Source organism: Neoarius graeffei, chromosome 18 (genome assembly GCF_027579695.1).
Source record: "Neoarius graeffei isolate fNeoGra1 chromosome 18, fNeoGra1.pri, whole genome shotgun sequence".
Taxonomy (NCBI): domain Eukaryota; kingdom Metazoa; phylum Chordata; class Actinopteri; order Siluriformes; family Ariidae; genus Neoarius; species Neoarius graeffei.
The window spans coordinates 22,885,097-22,906,393 of NC_083586.1; the positions used below are offsets into that span (position 1 = coordinate 22,885,097).

Consider the following 21,297-nt stretch of genomic DNA (forward strand, 5'->3'; position numbering starts at 1 on the left):
TTGGACTGTAGGGGAAACTCACACAGACACAACAAGAACTTGCAAACTCCACACAGAAAGGGCTCAAACCCAGGACCTTCTTGCTGTGAGGCGACAGTGCTAACCACTACATCACCGTACCGCCCCTCAGTGTTTCATGAAGCTTCATGTGGACATGACTAGGTGCAGGGTGGGTGCTGTAGTCTGTGGTGGACATATTTGAAGGCCGCTATTAATATCCATCCATTATCTGTAGCCGCTTATCCTGTTCTCCAGGGTCGCAGGCAAGTTGGATTCTATCCCAGCTGACTATGAGCGAGAGGCGGGGTACACCCTGGACAAGTCGCCAGGTTATCGCAGGGCTGACACAGAGACAAACAACCATTCAGACCTACGGTCAATTTAGAGCCGCCAATTAACCTAAGCTGCATGTCTTTGGACTGTAGGGGAAACTCACACAGACACGGCGAGAACTTGCAAACTCCACACAGAAAGGGCTCAAACCCAGGACCTTCTTGCTGTGAGGCGACAGTGCTAACCACTACTGTACATCACCGTACCGCCCCTCAGTGTTTCATGAAGCTTCATCTGGACATGACGAGGTGCAGGGTGGGTGCTGTAGTCTGTGGTGGACATATTTGAAGGCCGCTATTAATATCCATCCATCATCTGTAGCCGCTTATCCTGTTCTCCAGGGTCGCAGGCAAGTTGGATCCTATCCCAGCTGACTATGAGCGAGATGTGGGGTACACCCTGGACATGTCGCCAGGTTATCGCAGAGCTGACATAGAGACAAACAACCATTCAGACCTACGGTCAATTTAGAGCCGCCAATTAACCTAAGCTGCATGTCTTTGGACTGTAGGGGAAACTCACACAGACACGGCGAGAACTTGCAAACTCCACACAGAAAGGGCTCAAACCCAGGACCTTCTTGCTGTGAGGTGACAGTGCTAACCACTACATCACCGTACCGCCCCTCAGTGTTTCATGAAGCTTCATCTGGACATGACTAGGTGCAGGGTGGGTGCTGTAGTCTGCGGTGGACATATTTGAAGGCTGCTATTAATATCCATCCATCCATCCATCCATCCATCATCTGTAGCCGCTTATCCTGTTTTCCAGGGTCGCAGGCAAGTTGGATTCTATCCCAGCTGACTATAGGCGAGAGGCGGGGTACACCCTGGACAAGTCGCCAGGTTATCACAGGGCTGACATAGAGACAAACAACCATCACACCTACAGTCAATTTAGAGCCGCCAATTAACCTAAGCTGCATGTCTTTGGACTGTAGGGGAAACCCATGCGGATATGGCGAGAACTTGCAAACTCCACACAGAAAGGGCTCAAACCCAGGACCCTCTTGCTGTGAGGCGACAGTGCTAACCACTACATCACCGTACCGCCCCTCAGTGTTTCATGAAGCTTCATCTGGACATGACGAGGTGCAGGGTGGGTGCTATAGTCTGTGGTGGACATATTTGAAGGCCGCTATTAATATCCATCCATCATCTGTAGCTGCTTATCCTGTTCTCCAGGGTCGCAGGCAAGTTGGATTCTATCCCAGCTGACTATAGGCAAGAGGTGGGGGTACACCCTGGACAAGTTGCCAGGTTATCGCAGGGCTGACATAGAGACAAACAACCATTCAGACCTACGGTCAATTTAGAGCCGCCAATTAACCTAAGCTGCATGTCTTTGGACTGTAGGGGAAACCCACGCAGACACGGCGAGAACTTGAAAGCTCCACACAGAAAGGGCTCAAACCTAGGACCTTCTTGCTATGAGGCGACAGTGCTAACCACTACACCACCGTGCCGCCCCTCAGTGTTTCATGAAGCTTCATCTGGACATGACTAGGTGCAGGGTGGGTGCTGTAGTCTGTGGTGGACATATTTGAAGGCCGCTATTAATTCTGGGGAGTGGAGTTTTTAGTGCAAGCAGGCGCAGTGACACTGTCCAAAAGATTTTGGTTAGATCTTCTTCTTCTTTTGGCTGCTCCCGATTAGGGGTCGCCACAGTGGATCTTTCGTCTCCATTGCTTCCTGTCTTCCGCATCCTTCTCTACCACACCTGCCACTTTCATGTCCTCTCTCACCACATCCATGTATCTCCTCTTTGGCCTTCCTCGTTTTCATTTGCCTGGCAGCTCCATCCTCAACGTTCTCCTTTCCACATACTCTGCATCTCTTCTCAGGATGTGCCCATACCATCTCAGTCTCATCTCTCTTAGCTTAATTCCCAAGCTCTCTACATGTACTTCCCTCTGATTTTGGATAGATATATTTAAAAAAAAGAAGTTAAGCTAAATGAGATTCTTACTTTTAAATAGTTCTCTTTTTTTGTCAATAAGTAACCAGGAGCCTACAAAAACTGCAGATGCTAATAATGTCACCATAAATCAATGTTAATTCTGAATCTCAGTTTGTACAGGGGGTTGAGTGAGAACTTGTTTTCTCTCTTGCAGTGATTGTATGTCAGGTTTCACCTCAGAAACTGATTAAGTGGTAGAACCTAATTTTAAATGCCTTACACAGACATGGGGAGAACATGCAAACTCCACACAGAAAGGCCCTTGTCGGCCGCTGGGCTCGAACCCAGGACCTTCTTGCTGTGAGGTGACAGTGCTAACCGCTATACCAGCGTTTCTCAACCTTTTTTTCAATCACAGCACCCTTCAGAAGTATGCAAATTCTCAAGGCACCCCCATATAAAATATACGCAGTCACGCTGACCCCGGCAGTGACTTTGTGACATGGGAAAGGGGGCCGTGAGACAAATTTTGATGATGCATGAGGCAGTGATGATCTGCACTAGTGTAACTATTGTTTTTTGGAATTTTAATTAATTTTATTTATTTCAATGTTAGAATATATAATTTTTTGATGGCACCTCTAACAAAGCCAGACGGCACCCCAGTTGAGAAAAGCTGTGCTACACCACCATGCCACCCCCTCCACATAAGTAAGAGAAAATAAACTACAGTGAGTAAGTCATTATCCCAATATATGGGTATGGAAATGCAAGACCACAACAATCATTTCGTAAACAGTTATTTAGTTATTCACCAGTGGACACATATTTGGAAGTTGAAAACCAACATTTTAGCACTTGATCAATACATTTTGATTTGAAACATTACCAGAAACCTGCAACTGAACTTGTCAAGGAGAACAAACCCAACTCTAATCACCGAACCTACTGAGAACTGCAGAATGTGGGACAGGGACATACACACTCATGGAGTCTAGTAAAACATTTATTAAAACTCCAAAAAAGGCTAAATAGAGAATACTGTACTGTACACAAGATGTCGGACATGGCACCATGAGGCTCGGCTGCTCCTGTTTTGCTAGTCTCAAATAAAACCTGACATTTATTAGACTTTTGATTGCAAAGTTATTGTGGAGGATCCCTTACAAAAATGTTATGTTCCTGTCAGACAGTTGTGGTCATATTTCCACATGCAAAGTCGGTTTGTGGTGGACTTCTGGCTAACTCTGTGGAAAACTTGTGGCAAACAGTTGATTCTAAATTCTGTATTTTTTGCCACAGGTTTGCTAGAATGTTTAATGTTTGCAGCAAATTTGCCACAAGCTCATATTTTATTTGTCTCTGGAAAATATTTCTGTGAGACTAAACCTCTTACAATGAAAAAACACAAAGCACTGCTGAGGTCTACAACCTCCCTCGTTCTTCCCATGTCACCCTTCTGCTTGCCAAATTGCACTGGCTACCTACTGCAGCTCATATCAAATTTAAGACATTGGTGCGAGCTTACCAGGCTCTCAAGGGGTTAGGGCCAGCATACCTCCAGAGTCTGTTCCGCCCCAATACACCAGCCAAATCCCTACACTCCGCTACTACTGGTTGCTTGGCCCCTCCTCCTCTCCTGCCCAGCCCATACAAGACTACTGTCTGTCTTGGTTCCCCATTGGTGGACACTGCAAAAAATTGAAAACTGAATTTGAGGAGAAAATTACTTAATACTAGTGAAATTATATTGCTGCATGGGCAGATATTTTTACTTGATAAGACATCTTAGAATGAAGTTGGTTGCAATCTAGAACTAGGTTTAATAATCTCAGAATTAGTGTCTTGTATTCTTCTAATAGGAAATGCTAGATCGTTTCAACTATTTTCAAGATATTTTCACTTAAGATATAATTTTTTGCAGTGGAATTACCTTCCCATTGAGGTCAGAACTGCTGACTCCCTGTCCACCTTCAAGCGCAGACTGACGGCTCACCTCTTCATGCTGCACCTCTCCCGTTCTTCCCTGCCCACTGCGTAACTGCCTTTCGATCTAGACCAACCCAGGCTGTGTATGGTCTAACCTGGGATTAGCTGTTTTGAGTTCTCTATTTAGTGATACTTTATATCAGGGGTCACCAAACTTTTTTCTCTGGGGGCCACATTGTCGTTCCTGACTGTGATGGGGGGCCGGGGTCGGGTCAGCTATATCACATAGAATTGTATGGCCCAGACAAATATGACCACCAGCAGGCCTCATTGTGTAGTAGAGATTACTAGCCTGGCACAGCCATCCCCACTACTATATCCCCACTACTATATCCCCACTACTATATCCCCACTACTATACCCACACTACTATATCCCCACTACTATATCCCCCACTACTATATCAACACTTGATTCCTGGCACATATTTGTTTATCTTTACTAGTGGTTTGCAAAAGTAGTAATTGAGTCTTCACACTTTGTTTTAATTTGAAATACCACAGATATTCCATTTATTTGTTTTCTAATAAAAATAACATCAAAGCTGTCAAGGTAAGAAACATCTGCCTATTTGAGGTGATTGACACTGGCAAAGATGAGTGGAAAATTATAAATTGTAGGTAGGCCTGTTGATATTATTAATAATATAAATAATAATTGTATGCAGCACTTAATAAAGGTCAAATAAATAGGCCTATAAAATAAATACATTTTAAAAAAACAGTGAAATTATAATAATATGAGCAATAGATCACAGCAGTTGTGCTGTGTCCTGCACGTCATTGCTCTCATGGCCAAAGCAAAAAACTCGAATTCTGACGCTTTCTCATTCAGCTGGTCATACACGTTGTCCCCCAAATCTTCGGTTCGCCTGGTCATAGTAGATGCGGAGAGACTCACCGCGTCGAGCGCATCCTTCTTGTCGGGACACGCCTCCTCGGCCACAGCAAGCACGCATACTTTAACAAAGTCCCCATCAGTAAACGGCTTTCCATGGGTAGCTAGTAGGTGAGCTACCTTATAGCTAGCTCGGACAGCAGCCTGGTTGATCTGGGTTTGGCGAAGGAATACATTCTGTTGTGCAGCCAGTCCGCATTTCATCCTCCGAATCCTGTCTTCTCTTGTTTGCCCTCGCAAACTAACATACTCTTTGTGGCGTGTTTCGTAGTGACGACGCAGATTATATTCTTTGAAAACCGACACACTTTCTTTACATACAAGACAAACTGCACGGTCCTTACACTCATAGTTCGAATTACGTGGGAGCCAATGGGAGCTGAGCTCCCATTCCCTCAGGCTCCCATGAAAGAAGCAAACTTAATTTTCTGTGGAAGTCTCTCAAATACGTCATATACCACCATAATAAGCTTGAATAGCCTATATCACCATATAAATATAAATAAAACTCATTTCATTTCCGATCACCATGCAGCCATAACTTTGTATTGAACGTGTTATTAAACCGCAACATGTACGGCTGTACTTCACCACCACACCACTATGCGCGCAAACTGAAATTTGCAGCCTGCGAAATCGAATGTGAAGTTAAGTCCGAAGAAGACTTGTCCTCTATCTCACAACGATCTTCTTTTGTTTAACAATATATATAATTATATATATATATATACAATATATATATAATTTGTTTAACTATATGCAACACCGTGTGTGTGTGGGTGCGTGCATGCGCGCGCCTGTGTGTGAAAGCTGTGCACTGCAGTGCGCAAAAGTGCGCTGGTCCAGGAGAGCGAGTATGCATTGCTTTTTTTTTTAAATAGAGACCCCCATAGGGTCAAATTTATACTTCGAACCCTGCTTACACTGAACGAAAAAATAATCGGTGGTCCACTGTTGTTTAAAAACTCTGCACTCTCTGTCAGCTTTTCGCTTACCGCTAGCCATTTTGCTGTCCTGAACACTGACAGTTCTCTGCGCGTGCGCTGCCTGTCACTGCTTGATTGCGAGCATATGACGAAAATTCGGAAAATATGAATAGTTCATTTTATAACTAAATATCAATTTAATTGATAAAATCAACAAAATACAAGATGCAGACATGTTATTATTTGCCGAAAAGCAATTTAAAAAAATAGGCCATGACCACTTTTGGGGATTGCCTCATAGGGCCGGTTCAAGTGATGGGGGGCAGAGGGGCTGGGGGGCCGGTCAAAGGGGGGTGGCGGGCCGGATCTGGCCCGCGGGCCGTAGTTTGGTGACCCCTGCTTTATATGGTTGGTTTGTTTCCTTGAATGTTTGAGTATTGGGATTTCAACAGCATATTACACTAGGTATTGCTGTCACTTGTTCAGTTGGCACTAGAACTTTCTTGTCTAGAAGTTCAGCACTTTGTGTACCTGACTTTTGCACTCGTTGTACATCGCTCTGGATAACAGCATCTGCTAAATGTAATGTAATGTAATGAGATCCCTCTGGATGTCTGAGCTGCTCACCGTATATCTAAGGGGGAGCCCAGCGACCCTATGGAGCAAGCTCATTTCAACCGCTTATATCCACAATCTCATCCTTTTGGTCACGACCCAAAGCTCATTACCATAGGTGAGGGTTGGAACATAGATTGACTGGTAAATTAAAAGCTTTGCCTTCCGGCTCAGCTCCCTCTTCACCATGATGGTCCGGTACAATACACGCATTACTGCTAATGCCGTCCCAATCTGCCTGTCCATCTCACGCTCCATTTTACCATCACTTGTGAACAAGACCCCGCGATACTTGAACTACTTCACTTGGGGCAGCAATTCACTCCTAACCCGGAGGGAGCACGCCACCATTTTCAGACAGAGAACCATGGTCTCAGACTTGGAGGTGCTGACTCTCATCCTTGCCACTTCACTCCTGTCTGCAAGCCGTCCTCGTGCTGGGTGGCAGGCAAAGGCAGGAGCCTGGGCGTGCTGATCTTCGGTAGTGCAGACTTCAGCAGTTTCTCACAGTTTTATTAAAATACACTAAAATGCTAATTATACAAAACATTAAAGGCTAAATAATGACAATAATGCACATTTGGCTACATTTAATAAAGCAGGGGCTATTTGAGAGAGGGGGCAGGTTTTGAAGGAAAATATTGCAAAATCAGAACATGAAATTAACATGATTTAAAATTGAAAAAAAAAAACACTCTTGATTAAAGCTAGGAGGAAAACTCCATAAAACCACAGCACATAAGCATGTCATTTCTAACAGTTCAGTATTAGCCATCCTGCAATGCCATACTTGCCAACTCTACCAATTCACACGGTAGTCTACCAATTTTGACAGGCAAATACTGCCTACCGATTTTAGTTCTAAAAACCATCCGTCTGTCCATCCATTTTCTTCCACTTATCCAAGGTTGTGGTGGCAGCAAGCTAAGCAGGGTATTCCAGGCATCCCTCTCCCCAGCAACACTTTCCAGTTCCTCCTGGGGGCTCCCCAGGCCAGATGAGATATACGGTATAATCTTTCCAGCATGTTCTGGGTCTACCCCGAGGTCTCCTCCCAGTTGGACGTGCCCGCAAAACATCCAAAGGAAGGCACCCAGGAGGCATCCGAATCAGATGCCCGAACCACCTCAGCCGACTCCTTTCGAAATGAAGGAGCAATGACTCTACTACAAGATCCCTCTGGATGTCTGAGCTCCTCACCCTATCTCGAAGGGTGAGCCCAGCCACCCTACAGAGAAAGCTCAATTCAGCCGCTTGTATCCGCAATCTCATCCTTTTGGTCACTACCCAAAGCTCATGACCATAGGTGAGGGTTGGAACGTAGATTGACAGGTAAATCAAAAGCTTTGCTTTCTGACTCAGCTTCCTCTTCACCATGACAGTCTGGTACACCGCCCCAATCCACCTGTCCACCTCACGCTCCATTTTGCAGTCACTCATGAACAAGACCCCAAGATACTTGAACTACTTCACTTGGGGCAGCAACTCACTCCCAACCTGGAGGGAGCACTCCACCATTTTCCAGCAGAGAACCATCGCCTCAGATTTGGCAGTGCTGACTCTCATCCCAGCCGCTTTGGTCTTGGCTGCAAACTGTCCCAGTGCATGCTGAGGGTCACGCTCTAAAGAAGCCAACAGAACCACATCATCTGCAAAGAGAAGAGATGCAGTTCTGAGGTTCCCAAATCTGACACCCTCCTCATCCCAGCTGCACCTTGAGGTCCCATCCATGAATATCACAAACAGGATCGATGACAAGGGGCAGCCTTGGCGGAGTCCAATACCCACCAGAAATGTGTTTGACTTTGTGCCAAGAACATGGACACAGCTCACCTGGCTGTACCAGGGCCGGATGGCTCATAGCAATGACTTCAATACCCCATACATCCAAAGTGCCCCCCACAAGAGTCCCTGGAGGACACGGCCATAAGCCTTTTCCAAATCTACAAAACACATGTAGACTGGCTGGTCATACTCCCATGAACCCTCCAACAACCCTGCCAGGGTAAAGAGCTGGTCCACCGTTCCACGGCCAGGACAGAATCTGCATTGCTCTTCCTGAATCTGAGATTCGACAATCAGTCAGAGCCTCCTTTCCAGCAACCTGGAATAAATTTTCCCGGGGAGGCTGAGCAATGTGATTACGCCTATAATTGGAGCACACTCTCCAGTCCCCCTTTTTAAAAAGAGCAACCACCACCCCAGTTTGCCACTCCACAGGCATTATACCCGACATTGAGGAGGTGTGTCAGCAAAGACAGCCCAACAATGTCCAGAGCCTTCAGCCTCTCAAGGCGAATCTCATCCACCCCTGGCACCTTGCCACTGAGAAGCTTCTTGACTACCTTAGTAACCTCTGCTAGAGATATGGGTGAAGCTTCCGCCGAGCACTAAGATTCCACTTCCTCCATGGAGGACATGTAGGATGGGTTCAGGAGTTCCCCCAAAGTGCTCCTTCCACTGCCTGATAATATCCCCAGTTTGGGTCAGCAGTTCTCCTCCCCAGCTGTGCACAGCCTGAGGCAAGCTCTGCTTCCCCTTCCTGAGTTGCCAAACGGTTTGCCAAAACTTCCCTGAGGTCAACCAAAAATCCTTTTCCATGGCCTCCCTGAACTTCTCCCACACCTAGGTTTTTGCTTCAGCAACTGCCAAAGCTGCAGCCCTTCTGGCCTCCCGGTACCTGCCTCCTGCCTCAAGGGACCCCTGGGCCAACCAAGCCCGAAAGGCCTATTTCTTCAGCTTTACAGCTTCCTTCACCGCCGGTGTCCACCAGCGGGTTCTTAGATTACCGCCACGACAGACACCAACGACCTTTCAGCCACAGCTCCTATCAGCTGCCTCTTCAATGGAGGCTTTGAACATGGTCCATTTGGATTCCATGTCCCCAACCTCTCCCAGAATGCATGAAAAGCTCTTTCGGAGGTGGGAACTGAAGACCCCATGGACAGAGGACCCCATGGACAGAGGACAGAGGAGACGTTCCCAGTTCACCCTCACTACATGCTTGGGTTTGCCAGGTCTGTCCGGCAGCCTCAACCCACCATCCGGTCCAACTCACCCCTAGGTGGTGATCAGTTGAAAGCTCTGCTCCTCTCTTCATCCGAGTGTCCAAGACATACGGCCTCAGATTTGAAGATACGACCAAAAAGTCGATCATCGATCTTTGGCCTAAGGTGTTATACCAGGTACACTTATACACCACCTTATGTTCGAACATGGCGTTTGTCATAGCCAGTCCATGACGAGCACATTAGTCCAACAACAAAATACCGCTCGGGTTTCGATCAGGCAGGCCGTTCCTCCCAATCGCCCCCTCCAGTTTTCTCCATCATTGCCCATGTGAGCATTGAAGTCCCCCAGGAGAACTATGGAGTCCCCAGGTGGCACCCCTTCCAGGACACCACCCAGTGACTCCAAGAAGGCCGAATACTCTGCACTGCTGTTTGGTGCATAAACACAAACAACAGAGTTTACGTCTCAGCGACTTGCAGTCACATAGAGGTGACCCTCTCGTTCTCCGGGGAGAAGTCCAATACAGCAGTGCTCACCCGGGGGCTCATGTGTATCCCCACACCTGCCCGGCGCCTCTCACCCTGGACAACTCTGGAAAAGGACAGTGTCCAACCCCTCTCCAGGAGTTTGGTTCCAGAACCGGCACTATTCACTATTTCATTGTGAACAATGAAAACTCCGAAGAAAAAAAAATTTGCTACGATAAGTTCAAGGTGACTTGGTCGTTGGATCATCCAGCATCAAGGCAGCATTTTGAGAAGTACGTTGGTCCGATTTCCCGATCAATTTTCTTCAAATATGGCACTCAGAATGCACCATTTTATAGTTTTTTTTTGGGGGGGGCATGCCCCAGACCCCTCTAGAAGGGCATGGCTGTGTTGTGCAACCGGATCTACTGGGGTTGGCCATTATGCTCTGCTAGGCTAACTCATCTACATTAACCTCCTAAAGACAGCCATTATAGAAAATAGGAAAAGAATTCTTCTCTAATACTGTTAGTATTTTATGTTAAAATTATATTATTTCACAGCAGTCAGGCGTTTTATTCTTAAAAGCATTTAAGACTGATTCAGGTCAATTATTCGATCATTAATTAATTAAAGGAATTGAACACTAGGGGGCATACTGCTATAGGAAAATAATCACACACCCTGAAGTGTTCATGACATGCTCCTTATGAATAAAATATTATTTCATAAATGTATTATTGCTTCCATAAATATATTATTCCTCTTATAACACAGGAATTTGCCATCGATTACTATTTTATTATTGTTATTAATAATAATAAGTATGAATTTATTCATGAGCATGTCATCTTTTTATCAGGTTATAATTATATTTAATGACGAATGTTTTCAAAACAAGTTCTGACTGACATTACAGCAGATATAAACAGTTGTTCCCTCACCAGCTTCTCTTTATTCTCTCAAAGTTGATAAGACAAAAAATATATAATAATAAATAAAATAAAATAGTACAGCTCCTCACTCTATCACAAAACCGCAAAGATGTGTAAACCCCTCTGATCTGAAGATGACGATGTTCTGGAGACTCCTTCCATAAATGTTAATTAAAGACAATTCTCCTTCCTGAAAACTTCACCGCATCAATTATTAATCAACACCTTCTGAACCATCTTCTGATTGACAGCGCTGTGGTGTAAATATTATTCAACCTTTAGAACAGAAAAATACGTTAATATGTTAAAATCATTCCATGACCATATTTTTAAAAAAAGAAAAGAATAAAAATGAACACCTTTGGCCCATCAACTTCAAGAGAATAACCTTGACATGCTTAACACCACCTACTGGAGTACTGTGCCTTCAAATATAAAATTAATTACAAACAAACACTAAACAGCAGTTAAACTGAAGTCAAATCATATTAGAACTTGGTCCCCAATTAAAAAAATAAATAAATGCATGATTGAATAAAATATATATATATATATATATATATATATATATATATATATATATATATCTCATCTCATTATCTCTAGCCGCTTTATCCTGTTCTACAGGGTCGCAGGCAAGCTGGAGCCTATCCCAGCTGACTACGGGCGAAAGGCGGGGTACACCCTGGACAAGTCGCCAGGTCATCACAGGACTGACACATAAGGCCAATTTATGCTGACAAAGCAGTCCTCGCAGATAGCGTCGCAGATGGCGTCTGCGTAGCCCCCCCCCCTTTCGCAGACGCTCTGCACGCACCTCCCAAAAATTGTGACCACCGCAGAAGCCTCGCAGACAGCGTTGCAGACAAGAGGGCTCTGATTGGTCCACTCTACATCTGCTGTACACGCACTTCCGCTTCCCTACTTTCCCGGTTTGGTTTGTTTTCACGACCGCCATTTTTAAAAACACGAGCGAAGATGGAGCAGCACGAAGAGCGGTTGATCAAGGAAGTGAGGAAGTACGTACATCTATACGACTCCAGTTCTAGTCATTATAAGTAACTGGAGGATAAACACTCCACTAACCACACCCACCAACTACTCCTAGCGATTTCACGACTTCGCGCCCCCTTGCGTTGTGGCGGTGAATAACATCGCGCACGCCTATTACTCCCCGCTCAACGATAAATTACAACTGTCTGCGAAAAGCTATCTGCGAAAGCCTTGTCGCAAGAGCATGCAGAGGCCCTTAGACACAGACAACCATCCACACTCACACCTGCGGTCAATTTAGAGTCACCAGTTAACCTAACCTGCATGTCTTTGGACTGTGGGGGAAACCGGAGCACCCGGAGGAAACCCACGCGGACACGGGGAGAACATGCAAACTCCACACAGAAAGGCCCTCGCCAGTCACGGGGCTTGAACCCGGACCTTCTTGCTGTGAGGCGACAGCACTAACCACTACACCACCGTGCCGCCTGTGCTTTCTTCCTCATGAATTTTTATGGCAAGTCCAAACTTGACACAATGAAACAAACATTTATAAAACACAGTACACATTAATCCACACTCCTCACAGGACAAGGTCTTAATAATGTGCTTCTAAAAGTAATATTTATTTTGCAAGTAAAATTGAAACTTCAGTCATCCTGAAACAGAACATATTAAATTTATCACAAACATTTAGTGCATGCTGCGTGTATTAGACGTGCATTTTATTGAACTGAAGGAAATCTTGTCTCAGGTTATAGACCTTCTTTTGGATCATTTATTTTCTGAAACGTGCTGTTCTCATTAAGAGTCCTTTAACTCCCTTCTGTCCTCTGGAGGTTTAAACTGATAGATGTTAACGTCCCCGTTCAGGTATCCGGTGAGGAGTGTGTTCGGCCCCGCCCACCGCACCAGGCGGCACACTTCTGCGGGCTCGTTTGCATACACACAGGCCACGCCCCCTGTGAGGTTCCAGATAGCCAAACCTGACTGGAAAACACCCACGAGCGCAGATTCACACACATCACCGTCTATCAACCTGGGAGCAATTAGAGAAGGAAAAACAGTTCATTTTTTAAAAAATGTAGAATAAACAATACATACAGTATGCTCCGAAATTCTCATTTCACATTCCTAAAGATCTCATCTTCCATCTCAAATAATTATAAAAGTAAACTGCAGCTCTAATACATTAGAAACCTATTTCTTTAAATATGATAGTGCTGTAGTCTAGTTCCGTTGTACTTTGTACAACCCCGATTCCAAAAAAGTTGGGACAAAGTACAAATTGTAAATAAAAACGGAATGCAATGATGTGGAAGTTTCAAAATTCCATATTTTATTCAGAATAGAACATAGATGACATATCAAATGTTTAAACTGAGAAAATGTATCATTTAAAGAGAAAAATCAGGTGATTTTAAATTTCATGACAACAACACATCTCAAAAAAGTTGGGACAAGGCCATGTTTCCCACTGTGAGACATCCCCTTTTCTCTTTACAACAGTCTGTAAACGTCTGGGGACTGAGGAGACAAGTTGCTCAAGTTTAGGGATAGGAATGTTAACCCATTCTTGTCTAATGTAGGATTCTAGTTGCTCAACTGTCTTAGGTCTTTTTTGTCATATCTTCCGTTTTATGATGCGCCAAATGTTTTCTATGGGTGAAAGATCTGGACTGCAGGCTGGCCAGTTCAGTACCCGGACCCTTCTTCTACGCAGCCATGATGCTGTAATTGATGCAGTATGTGGTCTGGCATTGTCATGTTGGAAAATGCAAGGTCTTCCCTGAAAGAGACATCGTCTGGATGGGAGCATATGTTGCTCTAGAACCTGGATATACCTTTCAGCATTGATGGTGTCTTTCCAGATGTGTAAGCTGCCTATGCCACACGCACTAATGCAACCCCATACCATCAGAGATGCAGGCTTCTGAACTGATCGCCGATAACAACTTGGGTCGTCCTTCTCCTCTTTAGTCCGAATGACACGGCGTCCCTGAGTTCCATAAAGAACTTCAAATTTTGATTCGTCTGACCACAGAACAGTTTTCCACTTTGCCACAGTCCATTTTAAATGAGCCTTGGCCCAGAGAAGACGTCTGCGCTTCTGGATCATGTTTAGATACGGCTTCTTCTTTGAACTATAGAGTTTTAGCTGGCAACGGCGGATGGCACAGTGAATTGTGTTCACAGATAATGTTCTCTGGAAATATTCCTGAGCCCATTTTGTGATTTCCAATACAGAAGCATGCCTGTATGTGATGCAGTGCCGTCTAAGGGCCCGAAGATCACGGGCACCCAGTATGGTTTTCCGGCCTTGACCCTTACGCACAGAGATTCTTCCAGATTCTCTGAATCTTTTGATGATATTATGCACTGTAGATGATGATATGTTCAAACTCTTTGCAATTTTACACTGTCGACCTCCTTTCTGATATTGCTCCACTATTTGTTGGTGCAGAATTAGGGGGATTGGTGATCCTCTTCCCATCTTTACTTCTGAGAGCCGCTGCCACTCCAAGATGCTCTTTTTATACCCAGTCATGTTAATGACCTATTGCCAATTGACCTAATGAGTTGCAATTTGGTCCTCCAGCTGTTCCTTTTTTGTACCTTTAACTTTTCCAGCCTCTTATTGCCCCTGTCCCAACTTTTTTGAGATGTGTTGCTGTCATGAAATTTCAAATGAACCAATATTTGGCATGAAATTTCAAAATGTCTCACTTTCGACATTTGATATGTTGTCTATGTTCTATTGTGAATACAATATCAGTTTTTGAGATTTGTAAATTATTGCATTCCATTTTTATTTACAATTTGTACTTTGTCCCAACTTTTTTGGAATCGGGGTTGTACATTTAATTAGTCACAGTGGTCTGGAACAGCCGTCATCAGCATTGTGGTGTTGTCAGAGCCTAATCTAGGAATTTGAAAATACGGGACAGATCCCTCACTAGTTGTAGAAACAGGGGACAGAAAATATTAACATGGGTAAAAATATCCCTCATTTGTTTCAGTTAGTGGGGACAGAAAAATAAGTAATACATTGGTAGATATTTTCAAGAGTACATCTATAAACAGAACAGTTTTATTAATGAAACTAAATACATGTAACAAACATTCATATCAGATGTTAATCTATATAATATAATTATGGCACTATACATATCCTTTAATAGGGATATGAAAACAATATCAGCAAACACTTATCCACAGTTTATAGTATTGCACAAACATTATGATCAGATCTGAACTTTAAAAATGTAAAGATTTTAGATCAAAAATTATATGAAAAATTATATACTGCAAAACCTTACAAATATGACTAGTTTTCTGTTATATGACTAGGTTACTGTTTTACTATAAATCATGTGACTAGCCTATTTTTACCAATTTGACCACCAGTAGTATAATGTTGCATTTCAAATATGACTAGGTTAATATTGCATATCAAATATCTCATCTCATTATCTGTAGCCGCTTTATCCTGTTCTACAGGGTCGCAGGCAAGCTGGAGCCTATCCCAGCTGACTACGGGCGAAAGGCGGGGTACACCCTGGACAAGTCGCCAGGTCATCACAGGGCTGACACATAGACACAGACAACCATTCACACTCACATTCACACCTACGCTCAATTTAGAGTCACCAGTTAACCTAACCTGCATGTCTTTGGACTGTGGGGGAAACCGGAGCACCCGGAGGAAACCCACGCGGACACGGGGAGAACATGCAAACTCCGCACAGAAAGGCCCTCGCCGTCCACGGGGCTTGAACCCGGACCTTCTTGCTGTGAGGCGACAGCGCTAACCACTACACCACCGTGCCGCTCCTTAATGATTATACTTTTTTTAATAATAACTATATAGATTTCAATCTGTTTATTGCTAGTGTCAGATTATGAGCAGTTTATTAGTCCCTGTGAATGAGCTGTTACGATAGAAACAACAACATATTAGAACACACATATTAACATAAACCTGTGATTTGAATTATAGCTGAAGCTCCTGTCACAGCTACTGCTATACTGAAGAAAATTAATCCATACTTTCTGACCAATCACATTCGAGAACTGAGCATCACTGTGGTAGAACAGGATTTATTCTATCCACATTCACTGGATATGAGCATTCGCGCGCTCTGATTGGCTACTCTACTACTAGGCTATCAGCTCATATACCATGAGTAGAGAAAAACAAAATGGCAGAGCGTGTTGCTGAACCAACCGAGGACGGAATAAAAACTCCAAAAATTATCAAGTATTTAAAAGAAACAGAAATCGCTAAAAGAATAAAGTTTTTTGTTTGTTTTCCCCCCAATATCTCCTCTTCCACAGTCCAGCCCAGCCAGTGGCAGTAATGCACTTTTAAGTTGGTTTGCCAACTACCAAAAAACCCTAAAGAAGAAGAAGAAAACCCAAAAAATACAAAAAAAAAAGCTCTGCTCTCAAAATCCAGTGAATGTGGATATAATAAAACAGTTATTCCACTCAATCTCGTCATAGATGGCTTATAGCCAACTCAGCACTACGCGCCTCATCGGCTATCAGCTCATGTATGACTCGATTTTGTGAAATAACTGCTAAATATTACATAACTAATTTTCAGCACATACTTATGTCAAATATGACTAGGTTAATATTACATCATTTGATATAGTTAAGTCTAAAATCCATGTAGTCTTGCCACTATTAATTAATAATAAGATGAAAAATCTGACTTTCTGAATAAAATAAAATCACTATCAAATATTTAAAAATGCTATCATATTTGTTTTGTTCAGACCACCTTTCATGAAAGTGAAAAACATTAAACAATCTACCTATGTTTAAACTAGATTTTGACATAAATGACTGGAGATGATCTCAAAATTCAGACTTCCTAAAAAGTATATAATCTCTATCATTTACAATCTTACAGTACCTACAATTACACAAGAACACATTAAATATATTTCATAATATTTTAAAATAAAACTTACATAATACCAAACATTATCAAACTAATTGTATATTGGCATTAGGAAAATAATATCAAATTCAAACTTCAAAAACCATTATCAATCAGAATCAAATGACTTATGCCGCTTTTCCACTACAAACGCGGCTGAGCCGTGCCGTGCCGAGTCGAGCTGAGTCGAGCTGAGCGGGGCTGTTGGAGTTGCATTTCGACTACAACCGCGCTGAACCGTGCTGGCTGGAAGTGGGTGGACACATTGGGTGGAGTTAGCGAAAGTGGGTGGACGTCACGTGATGTCGTTAAGCAGCGCAAACAGTGACATCAGTGACAGTGGCGGAACAAGTCAGAGCCGGGCCGGGGGCGGGGCAAATGACCGGGCCCTTTATTAAAGCTTATCATAACATCATTTTAGGCTACAAAATGTCCGCAACTGCGGTGTTTACCAATTTCAACACTACCGGGTGCAACTATGTTATTTAGTACATCAAGTCCTTCAAACGAACATGTAACTCAGAAACAAAAAACATTAGGATACTGTACATGGCTCATAATAAAACATCAATAGCCTATACTGCGCACATTATTTGAAGGGCATACGAATGAGCGCTCAGAGGTTGCAACGCTGACAGGAAGAGTCAGAAATAAAAGGAGGGCGGTGCAAACCTCACTGAATGCACTGTGTTTACCAATTTCAACACTCCGGGGTGCAACTATGTTATTTTGTACATTAAGTCCTTCAAACGAACATGTAACTCAGAAACAAAAAAACATTAGGCGACATACTGTACATGGCTCATAATAAAACATCAATAGCCTACTGCGCGCATTATTTGAAGGGCATACGACGAGCCTTGCGCTCCGCGAACTCGTCCACGATGCTCTGTATGTCACTGATTCAGTGATCTTTTAAGCGGTAGTCTCACGACCCGGATAGTAAACAATAAACATGGAGGACATGGAGTCGTTAGTGTTGCTGGTCTTGGTGCTGTGGCTTGTTGTCACCGACAACGCGGACAGATACTGGCAAGAGCGTATAGATGAGGCGAGGTGCATAAGGCTTCAGAAATTCTCGTAATTCGTAATTCTTCTTCTTCCGGGTTTGCGGTGTTTACAGATCCCAGCGCGCTCGCGGGGCGTGTGTGGGCATGTGAGGACACGCCTCCTCACCAATCAGTGCACAGGGGAGTGTCTGCTCACGCCCCCAGCCTCACTCGGCACGGCTTGGCTCGCTTCAGCCCCACTCCAAAACGGTGCGAGTTTTAGGGGCTAAGCAGGGCTGAAGCGAGCTGAGTCGTGCTGGTTTTTGGTAGTCGAAACGCGAGCCGTGTCGGGCTGAAGTGAGCTGAAGCGAGCTGAAGTGAGCTGAAAAAGGGTAGTGGAAAAGGGCCATTAGTATGTCTTCACACTGTCATATAATTACTCTAAGATCATATTTGTACACAAACTTATTGTTATGTTTGGATGAGACAGAACGATATGCCATGTGCTTTTGGGTATTTTTAAAACACTTCACACGATTGGTTGAGATACACTGTCTTCCGGTTCAGTGACCAATGACATAATAGTTCACAAAACTGTTTTACCCGCTAAATAAACCATTCGGAATACTTCGGTCCTTTCCGATATTTTCCAATTGGTGTAAAGAATGCTATATTTACCGCAGTGCTTACTAGCTGGTGCTGACAAATTGATACGCACAAGATTCAGTAAAACGCGACTACACGCCCTCTACTTATAAATGCGCGACAAAATGAATAGATACGCGATATCACTCTCGCGCCCAAAAAGTGGATGTGCGACAGACAGATAAAAAACACGTATTACACGCCCTAGATTAGGCTCTGGTTGTGGACAACATCTGGAGCCAGGAAAGCATTTCGGACAGAACAGAGCACTTTGGGGGGGCAGTATTTTGGTGACTCCAGTTTTGTAAACATGAAATGCCATCTGAGTTTCTGTAGCTCCTCAGCTTATCCAATCACATCCATTTATATAAAAACTATTATAGTTATTGAAAAAAACAGTTCATCAAGAAAGGAAAGGGTTTAAACAAGCTAGGTATAAATGACTGGACAGAGACGTGTGCATTTAGTCCGAGCTTCGATTTCTAAACAACCCTCTCTCATATTTCCAGACTCCATGGCAAAACATAACACTTCAAACTGATAGTCATAAATTAATCACTAATGTTTAAGGATTAGCTGATGTCAGGCTTGTAGCACTCGAGTCTGACTCGTGCCCTAATTTTAAGGACTCGTGACTTGACTTGGACTTGAGCACTGATGACTCGGACTCAAACTCGTGCATTAACTGCATTCGGACTCGTACATCGGAGATGAGGACTTGGATGTTTTTTTTTTTTGTAACATGCCATAATAATTTGACTTAAGATATTTATATCTACATTAATTTTTGTACTAATCTCATACAAGAGTGTCACACCTGCGCACCTTGGCATGTGCATCAGATAGACTCTCGGGTGCGCTCCGGACAGCGCACGCGCCAAGCGGACTCTCACGCACGCCGTAAACGACTTGCACCTGCACAGGATTAAGGTGCAATCAGCGTGCCGATATAAAAACTGTGAAAACACACTTACTTTGTGAAGTATTGAGTTGCGTTGCTGACACATTACTGAGCCTTATTTCCTCGTTTGGTTTCCTGATTTCCTGTTTCTCATCTTTGATTCTGCCGAGTCTATGGTAGCCTGTTTGTGCCTCGCTCGACCTGTTGCCTGTTTCACTGTTTTACGATTTTGCCTGCCGTTCTGGATTGTTTACCGTCTTCACTTGTATTAATAAACACACCTTCTGCACTTACATCCGTCTCCCAACCATCTCTGATAGAATACTTCACACTCCCTGACAAAGAGAAGCACATTCACCTGTTCATACGCCATGTTCAGGAACAAACTAATGTTAATGGCGCTAAAACAGCCGCCGTCACATGGTGCATAGAGATGAAAGTGGAGCAAAGAAAAAAAAACCCTGAACTTTTGAAAGTCAAACTAAGATTGCAGGGGGGGGACGTCCCCCAAAAATATTTTAATAACATAACATGCAAACCCCTGCATTCTAGTGCATTCTAGTACTTATTTTCACTAAAACAAGTTATAACTTTTAAGCCTTTTTCTTTCATGTACATTAATGATTAACATGTCAAAAATATCAAATTTAATTCCCCTAGTTCATGAGTAATTTTCAGGAGCGCGTTTAGAAAACGCGGTGATTTTCCTGCTACACGGTTCATTACTTTGAAAAAAAAAATCAGACAGTTGAAGCCAATTGTTTACATTAGTTCATACTGTCTGTAAATTTAAACACACCAATGAATACCAAATTTCTCATGTAAATCAGGGGCGTAGCTAGGAGTTTTCAGGTGTGTGTGTGTGTGTGTGTAACACACTGACTGGCAGCCTGAGTGCATTATGTAACAAAAAATAATTCCCATTGCTAGTTTAGGCAGCTTAGAAACCGGCTCTTCCATTATCGCTGTTTCTTCCACGTTTTCTTGATGTTGTGCTCTAGAAACGGCAATAAAACTTAGCTTCGAAGCCACAAAATGCAACTTTGATGGAAAAAAATATATAATAAATTGCTTACCTCTTTTCATGTCGAAAGAAGGAGGAAAGTTTTGCTTGTTTTGACATGGCGAATTATTAACACAAGAGGAAATACTCGTAATTCGCAACTAAAAAGACTGCAGCTACACTGGCAGCTTGATCATGCTTTCTAGTGCGATCATGTTGCGCTTGCACAGAACAGTGTCAGTCCTGCGCACCTTAGCACGTGCACCTGAAGGCGCGCCTAACAAGCTCCGGCACGCGCGCCGTTAACAAAGAACACCTGTCTTTAATCAATGAACTGTGTTTGGGCTATTTAAAGGTGGAGTACGAGATTTTTTTCAGGAGTATTTTTTACCATATTGCTTGAAAAGCTCCTCACACCCATGTTGCAAGCAGTACAATAGAAGGTTTGACCCAAGAACGAAATATTTTAATCCAGTCTACAGTGTAAAATAAAGGAAAAACGCCATCCAGTCATATCGAGGTACCACCTCAAAATGATTGGATACTCTCACGTCAATCAGACTGAAGCCCGCGAGCAGCCCGTCCCTTCTGTGTGTGTGTGTGTATGTGTGAGAGAGCGAGCAGCCCCTCCCCCAACCCGCACGCTGCGAGCAGAGTGTCACACAGAGCACAGGATTTTGTCAGTGCGCTCCCTCCAAACAACGGGGATTTACACGAAAACGGAAGGAGATATTCACAAAAT

At 43.6% G+C, this 21,297-nt stretch overlaps 1 protein-coding gene across 3 annotated transcripts in view; it reads right to left on the reverse strand.

Moving 5' to 3' along the window:
- Positions 1 to 12,668: 12,668 nt before the first annotated feature.
- Positions 12,669 to 21,297, reverse strand: part of palb2 (partner and localizer of BRCA2) — a 39,073-nt gene continuing 30,444 nt past the window's right edge. For 2 of the 3 annotated variants that reach the window (XM_060898560.1, XM_060898559.1), the window contains exon 13: positions 12,669 to 13,105. In XM_060898560.1, the coding sequence (XP_060754543.1) occupies positions 12,871 to 13,105 (235 nt within the window). In that variant the 3' untranslated portion in view covers positions 12,669 to 12,870. The remainder of the gene's footprint in view (positions 13,106 to 21,297) is intronic. The other variant, XM_060898561.1, reaches the window with a different exon arrangement.